This window comes from Chiroxiphia lanceolata, chromosome 5, assembly GCF_009829145.1.
Source record: "Chiroxiphia lanceolata isolate bChiLan1 chromosome 5, bChiLan1.pri, whole genome shotgun sequence".
NCBI lineage: Eukaryota > Metazoa > Chordata > Aves > Passeriformes > Pipridae > Chiroxiphia > Chiroxiphia lanceolata.
In genome coordinates, this window is record NC_045641.1 from 51,488,217 (window position 1) to 51,505,553 (window position 17,337).

Genomic DNA, 17,337 nt, shown 5'->3' on the forward strand with positions numbered 1-17,337 from the left:
AGGAGCTGGGATGCTGCAGTACTGAGCTGATTGCTCCCTCAAGACAAGCTGCAAAGCATGCCCAGAGCTGCAAAGGGAAAGCAAGTGAATCAGCAAGGGGCATGTCAGTCCCCAAGCACTGGTTAGGTGCAGAATCATATCAGCATGAAGATGATGCATAGAGATGAAAGCAGAGAGAGATGCTCCTTTGTTTATAAACACACCAGAGACAATCGGGTTACTGTGGAAAGTCATTTTATTTCAGAATTCCACGCACTCTGTCAGAGACCATGCACTTGGACTTTCCCCTTTGCAAATCCACAGCCTCCAGGCCTGGGAGAGATGGGGCATCATCTCTTCATTCTCACTGCGAGTTGCCCACATACTAAGAGCGAGGGCCCTGATGACACCTCGCCTGGGGGCAGAAAGCAGCCTCCTGTTTCCCACAGGGGAAAATAAATCCATCTGACTTGAACAAATAGCAGTGGAGCTCAGCAGCAGTGAAACTCCACAGCTGAGCACATTGGTCCTCATCCTGTGGTTACAGGGAATAAGACGACAATCTCACAGGGAGCTTGTGTGAGCTAAGCTATAGCAGAACACACCAAGACATTCTTGGAGCCCAGGCAGCAACCAGCTCAACACATGCCCTGGGTCTCTTACAATCAATCTGTCTCTGAGCCAGTCTGCCAGGAAGGTGGCCTGGAGCTGCCCTTTTTACATTCAGCTTTAGGTTCTCCTGCTCTGTGCTACAGATTTGACTTGGAAGGAGCCTACCTATAGGTAAGACAGCCCTCCAGGCTGTACATAAACATGTGCACTGCATTTAATACTGAAAGGTGCCAGTTAGACTTTGCAACATTCTGTTTGACCCACAGGCTGGGTACAGCATTACTGTAAGTTTCCCGCATTCTTACCCTACACCTTCTTCCCTGCCCCTTATGCCTGACCCTGCTTTTAAAAGATTCCTAGTTGCAGTGTGTCCCTATGACCCATCACGTCTTTGGCCTTTGTTGAGACTGTCACTACCAGGGCAGCTATTGCCTGCTGTGGTGGCTGTGTGTAGGGAAGTGAGCATTTGCCTCCTGAGAACGGGCTTGTGGATAGCTCAGAGGAGGGCAAAATGAAGGGAAGATATGATGGAAGTGATTGAATTCAAGTGAAGTTGAGTAGAGTCTACAGAAAAGGCAAAAAGGCAGCTTCAGTCTCGATTTGATACACAAATTGAGCTCAATAGCAGCAAAAAATGGCCATAAAATATTAATTCATTAGGTTGCCAGGAAGAAGTAAAAGCTTTCATGTAAAAAATTCTATGTACAGATATATGTGTGACAACTGTTCTCAAGTCAGCTCAGACAGTGGTCCTGTTCATATCTCACCTTTTTTTTGTATCTAGAGTTTTGATCACTTCCAACCACATTGCTGCTCATTTCTGTGTGAAGACCATGGTACTGGAATCAGCACCAAGAGAGCAGTGACATCATGCTGAAGAAATGAACTTTGGGGGAACTCCTGACAACCCAGATATTTTAATATTTTTGTTGACCTTCAAGTAATTAAAAAAGGGGAATTTCCCCCAATAGCCTGTAAGCTCCAAGTCTCATCTGTCTGCTTTTAGGGTAGGAAGGCTGACATTAGAAAGGCAATGGAGGCCAAGGGAAGGAAGAGGGGAAAAAAATCTGGGAACCAGAGTGAAGAGCAATCAACAGTTGACCAACACTGACTGCTGCAAAACTTACAAAACACACAGTCATACAAATGGGATTTCTGTTAACCTCTGATAGACTATAGACTTTATATACACACACAAACTTCAAAGTACACATCTGGCAGTCTAGAAAATACCAGTACCCTAAGGATTAAATAATTTAAAATGCAATGTTATCACTGTTTACAGAATAGTATCTGACACATTGGCTAAAATGGACGGATTGTCCGAGAAAGATGCTCCCTCCCTCATCTCACCAGCACTGTCTCTAAAAAAAACCAAGGGCAAAAGACTTCCCTCTGTGGTTCAACTCCTGAAATTCACCTTGAAACTTCTCTGTCAAAGAAGGGGGAAGTCCTTAGAAGAAGGGAGGAGGAAAGGATAAAGGGATTCCTGCTCCCTCCAAGCCCTAATGTTGCAGTAGCCCTCTCCATTGGCTAAGGAGGCTGGACAGTAAGGGGGGGGAAAAGCTGATAAAGTTGGGAAAAGGCAAGTATGTTTCTGTAACAATAGCTATGCTGGTCTTTTGAGATACACACAGAGCCCAGACTCGGGGGGACTCCCTCTCTCCCCCTTTTTGCAGACAGCAGGCCGGATGGCTTAATGCAGAGTATACAGAGTCGACGGCCTGACAGTAGCCATAAACAAGAGTGGGCAGAAGGTGTGCCCTCACCAGCTTTCTAAGAGTATTGTAAATTGGGAGCACTGGAAAGTCAGCACATGGGAATGAGGAAGGGAGTGGACAGCCACAGTTCTGGGGAGGAGACTAAAACACACACAGAGCAGATGGCAAACCTAATACATCTCTAAATGCCAGCTCTGTATATGTACCCTAATACCAGTGTATGGGATAAAACCTTGCTGATGACATCAGTTCAGTTCTATCACCTTCACAGACTTATAGCTGGTGAGAATCTGGCTTGTGTGTGCTTATCACAAAGCCCATTGAGGCATGCAGTCTTGTTTCCACCTCCTGTAAATCAGAACAGCCACAAGCTCCTGGGGAAACGATGAAAAAAACCAATCCCCATTCCCATACCTGTCTCTCGCACCCCTTCGCCAAAACCCCTCCTCTCTTCCTTTACGCCAGAGACAGCGAAGGAGTTGCCTTGTTCTCCACTCCCGAGGCCATTCCCAGCAGATCTGGCTAGGCAGGAATGGCAAGCCCTGCTCCTTTGGCCTCATCACACAGCCAGACCACAAAGGTTCCTTCCTTCCCTATGACAGCTTCGATGAGAATTGCCCATACTGGAGGATGTGTTGCAGCATACCGGACAAGCCTTAGCCCTTAATCCTGAACCCAGCTTGCAAAGGATGAGAAGGCTCCGTAGGAGCAGGAGGTGTGGGAATTCTCCAATTCCAAGCTCTACAGCCCTAAATACTGCCAATGTAATTATGATCCACTTAGAAATACAAAACACACCCCTATCCAAAACATCTCACTCAGTCTGCCCTGCATGACTGGGTCAAAGGGACAAAAAAGAAAGGAAAGTGAGACAGTTTGGGATAGCAGAGAAAAAGAAACATGGGGCAAAGTCATGCTGGAGGAAATTAAATGACCTCAGTGCAAGTCTGCTAAAATTGTCATTGGATTTACCAGCCCAGTTCCACCTTCTTCAGGCCAAAATGGACTCGCTGCAGTAAGTGTACTACAGAAGAAAGAAGTGCATAGTTTGGTTTAGTTTTTGGTAAACACTTCAGCAGAATTTATGTGAAGATCTTAGAGCTGCAGTTTTAGCCTCTCTTTCCTAGCCAATGGGTACCTGTTGGGGCAGAGATGGTGGAAATGGACCAGTAGCACCAATAAATTCAGTGGGAGCACCAACTCCACAGCAGGAATTACTAATGAACCAAAAGGAGGGAGTGGTGGAGAGAGAGAAGATAGGGAGAAGTGGAGGAGACATAATTCGCAGTAATCGAAATCTGCATTGGCTAAACCCTATCAACACTTCCCTAGGTAAGGCCCCATTACGTCTGCAGCAAGACCTCTGGCTCTGACAGAGAGCTGTAGAGGGTGTAGCCCAACTCATCCACTTCTTCAGGGGTGAGCTCTGAAAACAAGTTCACCTTGGGGTTCAGAGCACTAGGGAGGACACCTGCCTCCAAGTAGCGGATCAACCCCTTCAGTGCCTGCAAGAAGCGATCAGCCAGCATGTCCTGGGACCAGTCAGACTCCTCCTGGGAGAGGTGCAGGATGACATTGGTGAGCTGGCTGGCAGTGAGGTGACCCAGAGCTGGGTTTAACTTGCATACTGCTTTGAAGATCTTCAGGCACAAGCAACGGCAGCCAGAATCCCCCTGGTCCAGGGCCCGGAGGCGAGCCGTTTCTGCTGGCCGCAGGCTCAGTCGCCACAAATTGTCATTCTGGGCCAATCGATGAGGTTTGGCAACAAGGACGATGTCACCCAGTGTCAGGGATGGCAGGAAGTCAATAAAAAGATGACGATCTGGATCATATTGAACTTCCAGCGTCAAATCTGCTGGGGGAGCTGCTGGACGGATCACGTAGTCCAAGAGACTCCCAATTGCTGGCCAGTTGATGGAGCCAGCTACAACTTTCTCAAAGGTGTCTGCTACAGTTTTGGGAGAAAGGTAACCTCCCACCACACAGCGGTCCCAGTAGCTGCTCCCACGGGGAAAGTACTCTGGGTTTTCTCGACGCACCAAGTAGAAGCCAGGAATGTTCATGATAGTGTCCTCCCCAGGGATACACGACCACAGGTTCTGCTCCAGCATCAGAGGCACAATGAGCTGGATGTGGTCAGCTGTCACTACCTTTCACAAGAGAGAAAAGTCGGTAAGAACAAGCTTTCTCCCTCCACAGTCATTTATTCACCATGTTTAGACAGCCTTCTGTCCAAAAGAACTTGGAATAAGGATTCAGCTGTCTCATTCTCCTCTCTGTGTGGGATTCACATCCTCCCTTTGTTAAAAGGCATTCTGAAGGACTATTTTGGACTATCAGTGGGATAATATAATAATATAACCCAGGCTAGTGCTTACGTGGTATGTACTATTTAGAGACCTGACATGGACTGCATAAAGATGAATCATTTTGTCTCATATGCTGCCTAAGTCAGCTCCTTGGATGTGAGATGCAGCTGGCCTAGGGCACAGCAATGCTACATGACAATTTAAAACAGGAGGCATTAAGTATTAAGTTTCTAGACAAGCTTAGGTTGCCATGGTTTAATGATGCCATGCTACAACTAGGTACACTGCCCTCACCTGGTCTGCCACACTGTTCGGAAATAGGTCATTAAAGATCCCTTTTCACCAATGTGATTAAGATCCCAGATTTAAGTTTCACTGGCCCCTCGACACTCCATTCCAGAGCTCTGACTCATACAAAGAAGTGTGCCTCTAAATCACTCACTATAGCTATGGGCATCTTGGAAATATTGTAGCAGGGACTGCTGGCCAATCTAGTCTGTCATGCATTTAAAAAAAAAAAAAAAATTAAAAAAAAAGAGTAGGGAAGAACTACATGATACACAAGAGTTCTAAGGGAATATCATGTATTTGGACAGATATAAGATACAGAGAGAAAACAGAGGTCTACCAGAGAAACACCAAGAAAAACACAGCTAAAAGGAGAGACAGAAGAGAAGGAAAGAAGTGGTGAGAAATAAAACAGCAAAACCAGCAAAGAGCAAAGGCTTCACAGACAACACCAGAGCAGCCTGGTCATGCCGGTTCAAACAGCACTGTTGAAATCAACGCTTGGCTGCACAGTGGGAAAGGCGACCTTATTCAGGGGCCTTATTACTGAGAAATGCTATGCTGAGCCAGCACTGCCGACTGGGAAGCCTGAAATGCTCCTGCTTAGTCAGCCTTCTGAATAAGGACCCAGCACAGGGCCTAGGAATTACCTGCAGGTCATCGTAGAGGCTGCCGCTGAGGTACATGTCCCGCAGGGGCATGTCGGGCAGCTTGGCACGGAGGAAGCTGCGCAGCTCCGCACAGATATCCACGGCTGCCTGCTTGGCCCGAGCCTGCTCATCCGCTGGGATAGCCACCTTCCTCCGGTAATAGGCAAAGAGCTTTTCTTGCAGAGACAGACGAAGGCGGGACTTTTTCAGCTCCACTTGACTCCTCCTGGCAGATGGCTTGGGCTTTGTAGGTTGAAAGAAGTCTGCAAGACAGAAGGAAAACTGTTGATCATCTGCAGTATTTCACCGTGAAGCGTTTCGCAGAGGGAAATCTGCAGCGTGGAAGTGCAGCCTCCTAGGTCTCAAAAAGCTCTCAGAAGACATTTTGCATGCTTTACACAGGTACCAGTCAAAAGGGAGGTGCTGAGAAACTTCAAAAGATAGTACTATGAGCATCAAAACAGATAAAACAAATTACTAGATTTGGAATTTCACTAGAATAAGATTAATATTGTGCACAAGGAAGTAATTTTAATGGCCATGTGGGCAGCATCTAAGCTCAGTTTCAAAAATTCCACGCTATTACCAGTTCAGAAGCTTTTAACATGATGCCAAACCAGTGGACAAAACATTCTTGAACAACCATCACGATCTCTTTAAGTTTTTAACACTGTAAGAGACTATCAGAAATTACCAGCAAACCCCAGTCCTGACAGGGTATCAGATCAGAGAAGATCATGCCACCTGGAAATGAAATAGTTCTTGGGAGTCTGATCAGCACAGTTATCAGGATGAGCTGACAGATCTTGGGGCCATCCCAGCTCAGGCAATCATAGCTCCAATGAAAACCTCCCTCAAACCTTCAGTGGCCGAAGAACCAAGAGCCCACTCTGAGGCACAGTACAGCTACGCAAAGCTTTACGCTGCCATCTGAGTTATTAAGCAATGTCTGACCTGCACAGAGGCTCTAAGACCCTTTTTTTCTGACTGCTTTCCCAAAGAAATAAGACAATACTTTCTATCTGTCTTTCAGATTTCTCTTAGTATGGACCAAGAGTTTCAGAAGTTATCCACGAGAGTTAAGGAAGAGTTGCGGATCTAAGAGGTCTTTGGAAGGACTGTGGTACTTAAAGGGTGCAGAAGAAAACCCCCAAGTCAGTGGCCCCACTAAGGCAACCAGCTGTTGCAGATTCATTTGGCAATGGGTGTTTGGCCACACAGCACAAGTGGAATGCTGACTAAGCTGAACACAGACCCATCTCGCCCAACCTCAGCAGCTGTTGCCTCTTGTCCCACTGAATTCTTTTGGAAAGATTTGAGCTTTCCTGTGAAAAGGAAATAGCCCACAAAACCACAGGAAAATGAATTTCATTGCCTGAAAAAAATTATTTTTCAATAAGGAATTTTACTTTACTTTTAATTTAAGAATGCAAGACACCACCATCAATGTTTTTATTCCTCAATGCTTTGGGGACTCCAATCAAATTATCTAGATCTCACTTAACACAGTTATTTAATGTTTCTTCAGCAGAAAATCTATTACTATCTTGAAGCTGACTTGCTCACAGAGAATCTGAAAATCAAGCTAAAAGCTAGATTCTGATTTTTAGTTTAAATCTCCAAGTGTAAATCTCTTGAAGTGATCAGGGATAGAAAGTAAAACTGGTGAGAAAAACCAACCAAATATATAACAAACACTGTTGGACTCTAAATGACTTATTATTCCACTCAGAAAGAAGACTGTAGGACACTTTTTATAGCCTGATGAAGACCAACTCAGTGATGAGCAGCAGTAAACAGGGAAATGCCATTACAGAAATTATTTGAAAAATGGTAGAAATAATATAGGAAATACTCTTATAAATTGCTAGCACATTCACAGTGGGAATATTTCCCCCTTAAAAAGAAACAAACAAACTGGAATGGCCCAAAGAAAGGCAACGAAGAGCTTGAAAGGAATGGAATGGCTTTTTATCAGCAAAGATTGCACAGATTAGTATTCAGATTCAAAAATTAAAGCCAGAGAGAGAGTAAAGCTTAACAACATGAAGTCATGAGAGAAATGAAGAATACAAACAGATGATTATTATTCACTAGTTGCTAATGTGACTCCTGATTCCTGAAGTTACCAGAGGAGCTGCTTAAAAGAAAAGAGTCAAAATCCTGGGACAGACAGAATATTTTCTTTCCTGCATTCCTTTAAACAAATACAGAGTTTATGGGCCTGGATGGTTCTGTACTGCAGGAGTATGACCGTGCTCCGTACCTGCATCAGCAGCTGAAGGATCAGTGGGAAGAGTCTGCAGGGAGCGGCTGAGGCTGGTCTTCATGTCCTGGGTCAGCAAGCGTGAGGAGGAGCCCAGCCAGTTTGGCTCTTCCCAGCTTCTCTTTCCCGACTGGCTCAAGCGAGTGGGGCTGCTGGGAGCACTGATTGCCCGGTCGTACATCTAAACCAACATTACCAGGAACAGTTTGAGTCTCTAAGGGCCCAGCGCTTGCATTTTACCCCGTACCGTGCCTTTTTATTTCCCACTCCTTCCTCCCAGTGCCCCGTGCTCCGGCCCCAGCGCGCTGCCGTGCCCACTCACCCGCTTGACGGCCAGCGTGGCGATGCCCAGCATGGCCGCTCCGCCCACGCCCAGCACCAGCCGGGCGTTGGACAGCACGAAGTCGATGGCTGTGCCGATCCCGTTGTCATCCTTTTTCCCTTTGCGCTGCCCAGCGCCTGCCATTTTACCTGGAGGGAGCAGGAACGTTAAACAGAGGGGTCAAAACACGCAACCCTGACAGTTCACTCCCTTCTCCCCCACCTCACACCCACGGCTCTTGGGGTCTCAGCACAGAACCATAGGAAGAGACCACCTAACCCTGCAGCCTCTTTAATCATGTTCCCTCAAGGAGTTGTTTGTTCCCAGTCATGCCAGGACAGTAGTGACCAAGCCCTGCAATGACAGCATTTCTTTGCTTCCAGCAACATTCATTACCTGAAGGAAAACATTCAAATTTGATATGGGGTTTCTAATCATTGAAGCAGGTTTAATAAAAGAACGTAGGGCTTAATTCCACAATATTTTGTAATAAAATCCTGCATATTATGGAGAACTCTATGACCATTCCAGTATTTTCCTTCTAGTTTGGGCTTCTCAACCAAAGCATGGCCAATTTATTTACTAATTCTCTGAGTGTAATTTTGCTCACAGACAGGGAGATACAGGGATGGTTACCTGCTTGTCTGTAACAAATCAGAATCTTCCCAAGACCTGACAGGTGGTTTCAGATTAATTTCTGGATAATGGTTGATCTCAGACACTTCAAAAACACCCAAGAAACAACAATAGAGACCATAATGCACCATAAAGGGAACAACTCCCTTGCTTTCACTGGACATTTATTCCTGCCCTTAAGGCTGGTGGGTTTTGACTCTCAGACAAGCAATGTATAACATTAACACTAATGTTTTCTTACACGTGTACTTTTGTATTCTTTGATTCCCATTTCACCTAACCTTGAGATTTAATTAAAGGGTCTCTCTGGCCAACACAGCCTCAAGCTGCAGCAAGGAAGGTTCAGGTTGGACATCAGGAGAAACTTCTTCACAGAAAGGGTGATCAGACATTGGAATGGGCTGCCCAGGGAGGTGGCAGAATCACCGTCCCTGGAGGTGTTTAAGGAAAGATCGGATGTGGCATTGAGTGCCATGGTCTAGTTGACATGGTGGTGTTTGGTCATGGGTTGGACTCGATGCTCTCAGAGGTCTTTTCCGGCCTAACTGATTCTGTAAAACCCACCTTGGCACCACTGTACCTATAGGTGGATCCCCAGTGAACCGACATGAAAACAACCAGAAAACTCTTCCATCATGACTTGAGGTCTATTTTCTGAGTCAGTTCCAAAGGTTCTCAGCCTGCCTGCTTGCCTGACTTGGGTGGTTTAAAACTGCTCCTTGGTTTTTCTAAATCCAAGCTACAATCTCAGGAGAAATGTTCCTGCCTGGATGAACCAGGAATACAGTCACTTGTGATTGCCAGGCAGAAAAGATAATGCACCTTCACAAAGCTCGCTGTAACAGCAGCATGAAGAACACAGTGATATCATTGTAAATGACCTACCTGTGACCTAATGCATTTGTGAAAAGAACAGGAGAGCCCTCCTGGTGTGCCCGTGGAAGCACCTTCCAGACTTCTTCAAGACAGTGGTGTGCAGTGAGTGTTAATCATCTCTTCTGCTTGGCAAGGTTGTTTTGGAAAGAAGAGGGAAGTAAGTGGGGTCAGTGGGAGCTGCTACAGGGAATCTCTACACCAGGCCGCCGAGCCCGCTCTGCAGGAACGCCTGCCCCTTCTCCAGCTGCCTCTCCTTGTCCTCCGGGCGCTGCAGCCCCTGGTTGCGGCGGAACTCGCGGCGGACGGTGGCCAGGTAGAAGTCGCGGTCGGTGTAGCGCAGGGCGCGGCCGCGGCGCAGCAGGGCCCGGTACAGCGCCAGCACCGCCCCGCGGGACCACGCGGCCATCGGGGCAACCGTGCGGCGCGGGCGGGCGACCTGCGGAGGAAGGACCGAGGAGGGATCCCAGTCAGCTCTTCCCTTCCCCCGAGAGGCACCGGCCGCCGCCTCCCGCTTCGTGCCAGGCCCCGGGAAGGGTCGGGGCCGCCTCTCTAACGATGCCGCGGTAACGGGCTCGCCGACGGGTCCGCTCGCAGTACCTGGTCCCGGCCGGGGGAGGCGGGCGGCGGCGCCGCAATCACCGAGCGGGCCCGAGCCCCGGGCGGGGAGTCTCTCCGGTGCCTCCCGGCGCCGCTCCCGGGGTCACCCGGCAGCGCGGCCCTTCCGCTTCCGGGGCCGCGGCCCCGCGCGCGCCAATCGCAGCGCGAGCCCCGCGGCGGCCGGGCCGCCCGTGCCGCGCGGCGCTGTCGCCCCCTGGCGGCGGGGAGGGAACTGCGGGCACGGGGCACCCGCGGCCAGCGCTGCCCGCGCCGCTCCCGCCGGGAAGGGCCCGCTGGCAGCGCGGGCTCCCCGGAATGTCGGCCCGACCTGTTCCCGTGTCCGGGACAGCCGGAGGGGTTTTCCTCCCAAGAGGGTTTTCCTTTTGTCGTTCTGGCTGAGACGCGCCTGAATGCCATCAAATGTTTATGTGAGAAAGGGGAGCGCTGGTCGCGCCGCAGCGAGTGACACCCACAGCACAGAGCGCCAGGGCTGAGCGTGCCGGCTGCCGGGGGAGCGCAGGGTGAGAAGATTCCTTTGGTGCTCCAGGGTCACAGAACCAAAGACTCAGTTAGGCTGGAAAAGACCTCTGAGAGCATCGAGTCCAACCCATGACCAAACACCACCATGTCAACTCGACCATGGCACTCAGTGCCACATCCGGTCTTTCCTTAAACACCTCCAGGGATGGTGACTCCACCGCCTCCCTGGGCAGCCCATTCCATATGTCTGATCACCCTTTCTGTGAAGAAGTTTCTCCTGATGTCCAGCCTAAACCTCCCCTGGCAGAGAGCAGGGTTAATGCTGTGTGTCTCAAGGTACCTCTGACTACCCTGATGCTTTCTAGAGAATAATTTATCTAATTCAAGCTCCTTATCTTTAGCTCCAAGGAACCCCAAGGCCTAGCCTGGAAGTCTCAAGGGCTCTAGGAGAAGAGCAGTAGCTGGCAGCCTCTCTGGGGTCTGCCTGAGCTAACAGAAGGAGTCTCCTGAAGCCAGAACCTTTGCCCCCTCTTTCTGAGTGCAAATCTCCCTTTTCCGTTCTCATATTTTCTACTATATGGCTACTCTGGGGCATGCGTATATTCCTCCTTAGCTGTCTCCTCCTCCCCAGGTCCTACCAAATTATAAAACATTACCACATATGCCATGCCTCCCCTGGGGGAGAGGGTGAGAGAAAGAGCAAACCGTGTGTGACAGAGGAGAGCCACATCACTTCACACACTTCTCAGCGACACCAGATATGACAGTGATAGAACTGAACAGGAAGAAAACCAGAATCTCCAGACTGGCTCACTCTGTGCCAATCTCCTCTTGTTCATTTCCTTTCTGAGATAAACAACCCCAATCATTTTGATCTCTCTTTGTGAGCGAATTTGCCATGCCCCTAATCAGCTCTTTCTGAGAAAGGCTTACTTGAACTGCAGACAGTATTCCCAGAGAGTCCACGCTAGTGATTTACATAATAGCATTATCATATTTTCCATATTATTCTCCCCTTCTTCTTTCTGCATGCTAATATTTTGTGTGCTTTTTTTTAACCTGCAGCTACTCACAGTATCAGGGGTTGTGTGACATCCAGATTCTTTCTTGAGTTGCTAGAGAACATCTGGAGCTTTGTTTTCTGACTTTGCACGTGCCCAGTTAAACCTTGGCAAATGTGTGGTGTTGCCCATTTGCCACATTTGCATTTTACTCAATCCTTTCTGATCTCCTCAAGAGTCAATAGCTTTGAGTCATTCTTCAAAAATGTTTGGTATATTGCTCATCTTTGTTTCCAGATCATCAGTTCATATACTGGGCATTCCAGGACCTTGGAGGCAACGTTCATATTCCCTACCCTTAACCTGCTGCCAGAATGAAAATCAATCTTTGAACTTTCCTCCCAGCTTCTTGCCTCCTCCTTGGTTTGTTAATCCACAGAAATACTTCACTCAACACAACAGGGTTCTGTCACCTCTGGGCAGGTGTGCTGATGAGCCCAGTCTCCAAAACTCTCAAGTATGGATCAAAACTGGAGCAGCTCCATGTGGCAACCCCCTGATGTATTACAAATGGGATCTGCTGGATCAGGCTGCTCAGTGATGGACTTCCCTTTCTGCCCTCCTTGCTGCCCTGCAGCCAAGGACTGCGGGCCTCCATAAGTGCCCCCTCCCCAGCCTGGCCCCCTTGGCTTGTGCTTATTTTGGTGTTTTTCTCCGTTCTTTTCCCCCTCAGGCTGTCTGCCAGCTCCCGGGCCCCTTGCCAGCAGCTGCATGCGCGTGTTGTGAACTACTCCACCCACATAAAACTGCCCCAGCCCCTCCATGGAGGTCACTCTCTGTGCCCACTGCCCGATGTGGACTCCCCACGCCTACACTGAACGAGTGTTCAACCTGCCCCTCCTGCCTTGTAAGGAGGAGGGTGAGTGCAACAGCAGAGCAGCACATGACCAACGCCATCCCAGCTGCCGTGAGAGCGCCAGACCTCTGGTGACACGGTGGGCGTTGTAAACTTGAACTATGCCTTGAGACAATGAAGCAACATCCCCACTCTCTCCAGTGTTTCCCAACCCAGTCAGCTCCTCTGCTGACCTGCTACATGCAGCTGTGCCAGTGGGGACATACCCAGCACCCCCAAAACTTGTGCTGCCCTGATGGGATACTGGCCCTAGCGCCCCATTGCCTCCAGAACCCTGTTGCTTGGTGGCTTCTTTGCCCATGGACCCACTGGGAATGGGGTTCCCCCTGTGATTCCAGCCTGTGTCCCTGTAAGAAAGGGAATTTACTTGCCCCAGTGGGGCAAAGTGCAGAGAGGGGGGGCGCACACCTCCACTGTGCTGGAGAACAGTAACGACCTTTGTTTCCCCAAATGACTGAGTGAGTTTGTGAAATATCAAAGGCAGCATGTGTGACAGGGCACAGTAACCCATGCTGGTACTTGGGATAAAGCTAAGACATTCCCCCAGACCCTGCCTCCTTGGAAGTCTCCAGAGTTGCCACTCCTCTGACAGTCTTCTCATGATTGCAGCCAGTCTGGCCACTCAAGCAGGCTTTAATGGCCACCAAAAGCAGCAAATGGCTGGCCTCAAGCCTGGTTTGCAGCCTCTGCTTCTGGGAGTCAAGTGCCATGCCCAGGGCTTCCCATCACCCATTTTGCAAGGGCAGGACCATTACCAGCCAGGGAGACATCCCTGTGCTGCCTGCCACCTCCTTTGGCAGCAGAGAGGTGAATGTGACCCCCAGAGCTGCAAATGGCATCTTGGAGGGGCTCTGCGGGGATGGAAACCAAACTGTCCTTGGAAACAGAAGGCTGGCCTCCTAGAGGAGACTGAAAACAGTTCTAAAATGCGAGAGGGAAGATGGGTAGTGACCCACCAATGCCATCTAAACTTGGGCTTAATATCCTTAATATCTTTTAGTAAATGGACCTTGCAGGAGGCCTTTTGGCAGTCTCACCCTGTTCAACAGTTTTCTCTTTCATTGCAGCCCTATTTCTTCACTTTTCTCGAGAAATCGCAAGGATTAATGACATTTGGGCTCCTGCTCTCCAGCTGCAACAAGCCAGGAGGGGCAGAGGGCCAAGGGTGGCCACATGGCTTCATTTCCTGAACCCCCAGCAGCTTTGATGCCGAGTGCATGTGGAAAGGAAGATGGATGGTGAGGGAGGAGAGACCGCTGGTACGCAGCCACCTTTCAAGGAGCATTCCTGATTTACAGCCGAGACCCAGATTTTAGTACAGACAGTAACTATCCACCCTGGGGAGCCATGCTCATGGTATGTTTTAGACAGGGCAAAGAAGGGAGAAGTCTTAGCCTTCCTGCAGCTGAAGTGGGTCTTTTCAGCTCCCCAGATTCCAGCCCTGCAGCCCAAGGTGCTCGAACACTGCCAGCAGCAAGTGGTCTGTGTGATGCAGAGCTGCTGCCCCTGCAAGGGGCTGCACAAGGTCACTGAGGAGGCTCAGTTTTATTACCCAACAAATTGAAATTGCTGCTGTGGTATTTTTACTATTGGTCTGTGCCCACTTTCATTCTTAGCACAACTCATGTTTCTTCAACCAAATTTCCCCATGGTTGGGTTCGTTGGGGATTTTTCTCGTTACCCCCGACTAATAAAATTCCAACCCCATTTTTCACTTTGCACCAGCTGCATGCTGCAGGAGATTTACAGAGCCATTCAGAGATCCTGCTTTTGAGAGTGCTGTTATCCTCCTGCATCACTCCAACAGCCTCGTGGGCCTTCTACAGTGTAAGTGCCTGCAGAGATCAGAGAGCTTGCAGCTGGTGGTACCACCTCAGGCTTTCTTGTGCTCCTTCACATGCTGCAATGAGGTTCTCCCAGTATGAACGTGGGACTTTGGTTTGTGTAAGGCGTTATCTGGACTCCCAGTTTCACATGGGGTTTGGTCCCTTTTCACAGATTATTCTGAGCTGGAAGGGAACTGCATCCAATTCTTAAGGGAATGGCCTGTACAGGGATTGAACACATGACCTTGGTGTTATTGGCACCTCACTCTAACCAACTGAGCTAATCTCAGGTAGCAAAGAAGGGGGCACCCGGATTTGAGCCAGGGATCTCTTGATCTGCAGTCAAATGCTCTACCACTGAGCTATACCCCCCCTTTGTACAGACCTACAACCTGAGAAGGGCACAGCTACTATATCCTGCTGCTCCTCTTCTTTTTCCAGGTAAAGGCACCTATTGCACATCTTGTCTCATTAAGTCACGGGTCCTTAGACAGATTTATTTCTGCCCCATTTTGGGAAATCTACCTGGTTTTGGTTTTGCAGTAGTCTGATATTTCACTTCTGGGTAACAGTTTGAGTCAAATGCTTTAAAAACACTGCGAAGCAAACAGAAATGGGTAGATGTTTTCTACCTTCTTTTATTTTCGTATGTGTGCCTGGTTCTTAGTAAGTGTCTGAGGGGAAAAAAAAGAAAGATATGACTGATGATTTGTTGCTCTTTCTTTGGAAAAGGTCCAGACTATAGAACAGGGCTAAAATGCCAGGAAAGAGTTTGCTGCATAGAGGCAGGCTTATATTATTTGATTTTATACATTCCCTGGGTAACATATTTTTTTTAATTTGAGATCCTGGAGAAGTCATTTTAGATCTTTATTCAACACAGCTTATTTGCTCCTCTTCTCAGTTTTCCTTATTTTTAGAAAGGTGAAGCACGTTCCCAAATTAAATCATTTCTGGGATGGACCTCAGCCAAGAGGATCCATGGTTCAAGCCATAAGGCACAGGAAACATAAGAGTAGAACAATGGAGTTTTGTATTGTGTTTCGTTTGGCAGGGTGAGGAGAGATATGGTCTTGAAAGATTTGCAGTCTTACATAGCTATAGTATATTTCAAAAGACAGTAAGGACTATTTTCACTTCTCACTTCGCTTAAAAAAATTAAGCACACCCAGAAATGCTAGAAATGTGGGATTGCCAGATTCTCCTTAGTTCCAAGAAAAGGTTTGTGCTTACAGTAACATCCCAAATATTAGCTGAAGTGGGCTGATCCTCTACCCTTTTGCTGATGTGCTTGTCCCTGCTGCAGCTACCAAGGCAGAGCTTGCAGCAGCCTGGCCCCAAGCCAGGCTCCTCTCCCTAGCGTCCATGGATTATATTCCTTATGTCAGCCTCTCATTTCAGTGACCCGGAGATCCTTCTCCAGATGGGACAGTTTTGCACAGCTCCTCTGAGGTTGTTTTGCAGTGACAGAGCAAAGCCCTGCAAAGCTCGCTCCCAGGTGAAAGTTTGACACACGGTGCCCGTGAGCCACAAGAACATGTGCCACTGCCAGGGAGCAAGAACGTGCCTCCCTTCTGCCATGGCTGTGGCCAAATCCCCTCTGTCACAGTGCTCTGGAAAGCAGGGCAGCCAGTGCCTGCAGCTGCGGGCATGTGAGCATGAAGCCATTTGCTGGTGACGCTCTCTGGGGCTGGGATGACTCTCCCTGGCTGCTCCATGGGCTGCCTGCCAGCCAGCTGAGACCTCACTGCTCCCCCAGCTGAGCCACTAAAGCAGCAAGATTTAAAAACATAATATAAAACTGGACTAATAATTAAAAATTAACTGTCCCTGCTAAACAGCATATTAAAATGTATCCTTACACAGGGAACAAATGTCTCCGAGCAACAAAAGCAAACAACCAGCAAGCCAGGGTCTGGTATCTCCTTTCCAGCTTTCTGAAAGGGTAAGTTTATATTGAAGTCACTTTTTTTCCAAGCACCTTGGTGTTTGGAAACAGCACGTCAATTCCCGTACCAGCTAACCTGCTGCAGGCATCGACTGAGAGTCAGCTGGAGCCAGACCCTCCAGGAGCCAGGGATGGAGAGTCCGTCACGGCCTTGGTTCCCATCAAGCAGTGTCGCATGGTGCCCGTGATGAGCACCACAAATCTCTGAACAACAGTGAGAGCTTCAGGGGAACAACTTATTTCCAAGGCACGTCACGCCAGAGCTCCTCCACGATCCATCGCCCCATCTGACATCTGCTGGGGCACTGCAATTCTGCAAAACACAAGATTTACGTAGCGTTGGATGGTTTGCACGCTCCTGGTTCAATTTGGTGCTTAAGGCTCCATATCCACATCTAGGATGCATCTAGATCCCTTTTGGCATGTTGAAGGACCCTCTGAGAGATGGTATATAGGGCTGGTGGTGGAGCCACATGCTCCCTGCACTCTGCTGACCATCAGCACTGCTCCTGCAAATGAGGGTCTCCACAGCAGACTGTTTGCCCAAGAGTCAACCCTTCTCTCAAAGACTCCTGCAGCAAAAGCTTGTGCTTTCTGGGGAAAAATGTCCTGGGTTCAGTCAATGCCTTCTTTTAAAACCTTGCAAGAAACTAAAGAAATGCCATTTAGGTTACTTCTTAAAATAATATAAATATCAGTGAAGATTTTGTGTTGGAAGCAATTAAAATAACGTGGGAGAACCTTTGACCTAGTCATGTCTCATTTCTTAAACTGTCTCACTAAACTGCCATTGGTCTAAGATTATATACTTATACTTTCCCTCTTGAAAAATTGAATTTCAGGCACGCTGGCCATTATCTATTTTTAGATTATTCCCTGTTCAGGCACAAAAATACAGTCATTGCTGCAA

The 17,337-nt window shown here is 48.5% G+C and overlaps 1 protein-coding gene, 1 long non-coding RNA gene and 1 other non-coding gene across 3 annotated transcripts; 1 reads left to right on the forward strand and 2 right to left on the reverse strand.

Moving 5' to 3' along the window:
- Window positions 1-217: 217 nt before the first annotated feature.
- Window positions 218-9,862, reverse strand: MIEF1 (mitochondrial elongation factor 1). The gene is made up of 5 exons (XM_032688573.1): window positions 9,669-9,862; window positions 8,148-8,296; window positions 7,826-8,006; window positions 5,560-5,822; window positions 218-4,462 (listed from the first exon to the last, which is right to left on the reverse strand). Exons 2-5 carry the CDS (start codon window positions 8,289-8,291, stop codon window positions 3,656-3,658), a joined length of 1,395 nt encoding a protein of 464 aa, XP_032544464.1. The 5' UTR covers window positions 8,292-8,296; window positions 9,669-9,862; the 3' UTR covers window positions 218-3,655.
- A 1,106-nt stretch (window positions 9,863-10,968) lies between these two features.
- Window positions 10,969-17,171, forward strand: LOC116787716. The gene is made up of 2 exons (XR_004357400.1): window positions 10,969-12,656; window positions 13,721-17,171. It is a non-coding gene; the product is annotated as an uncharacterized LOC116787716 (long non-coding RNA).
- TRNAC-GCA lies at window positions 14,780-14,851 on the reverse strand. Its single transcript has one exon. It is a non-coding gene; the product is annotated as a tRNA-Cys (tRNA).
- Window positions 17,172-17,337: the final 166 nt, after the last annotated feature.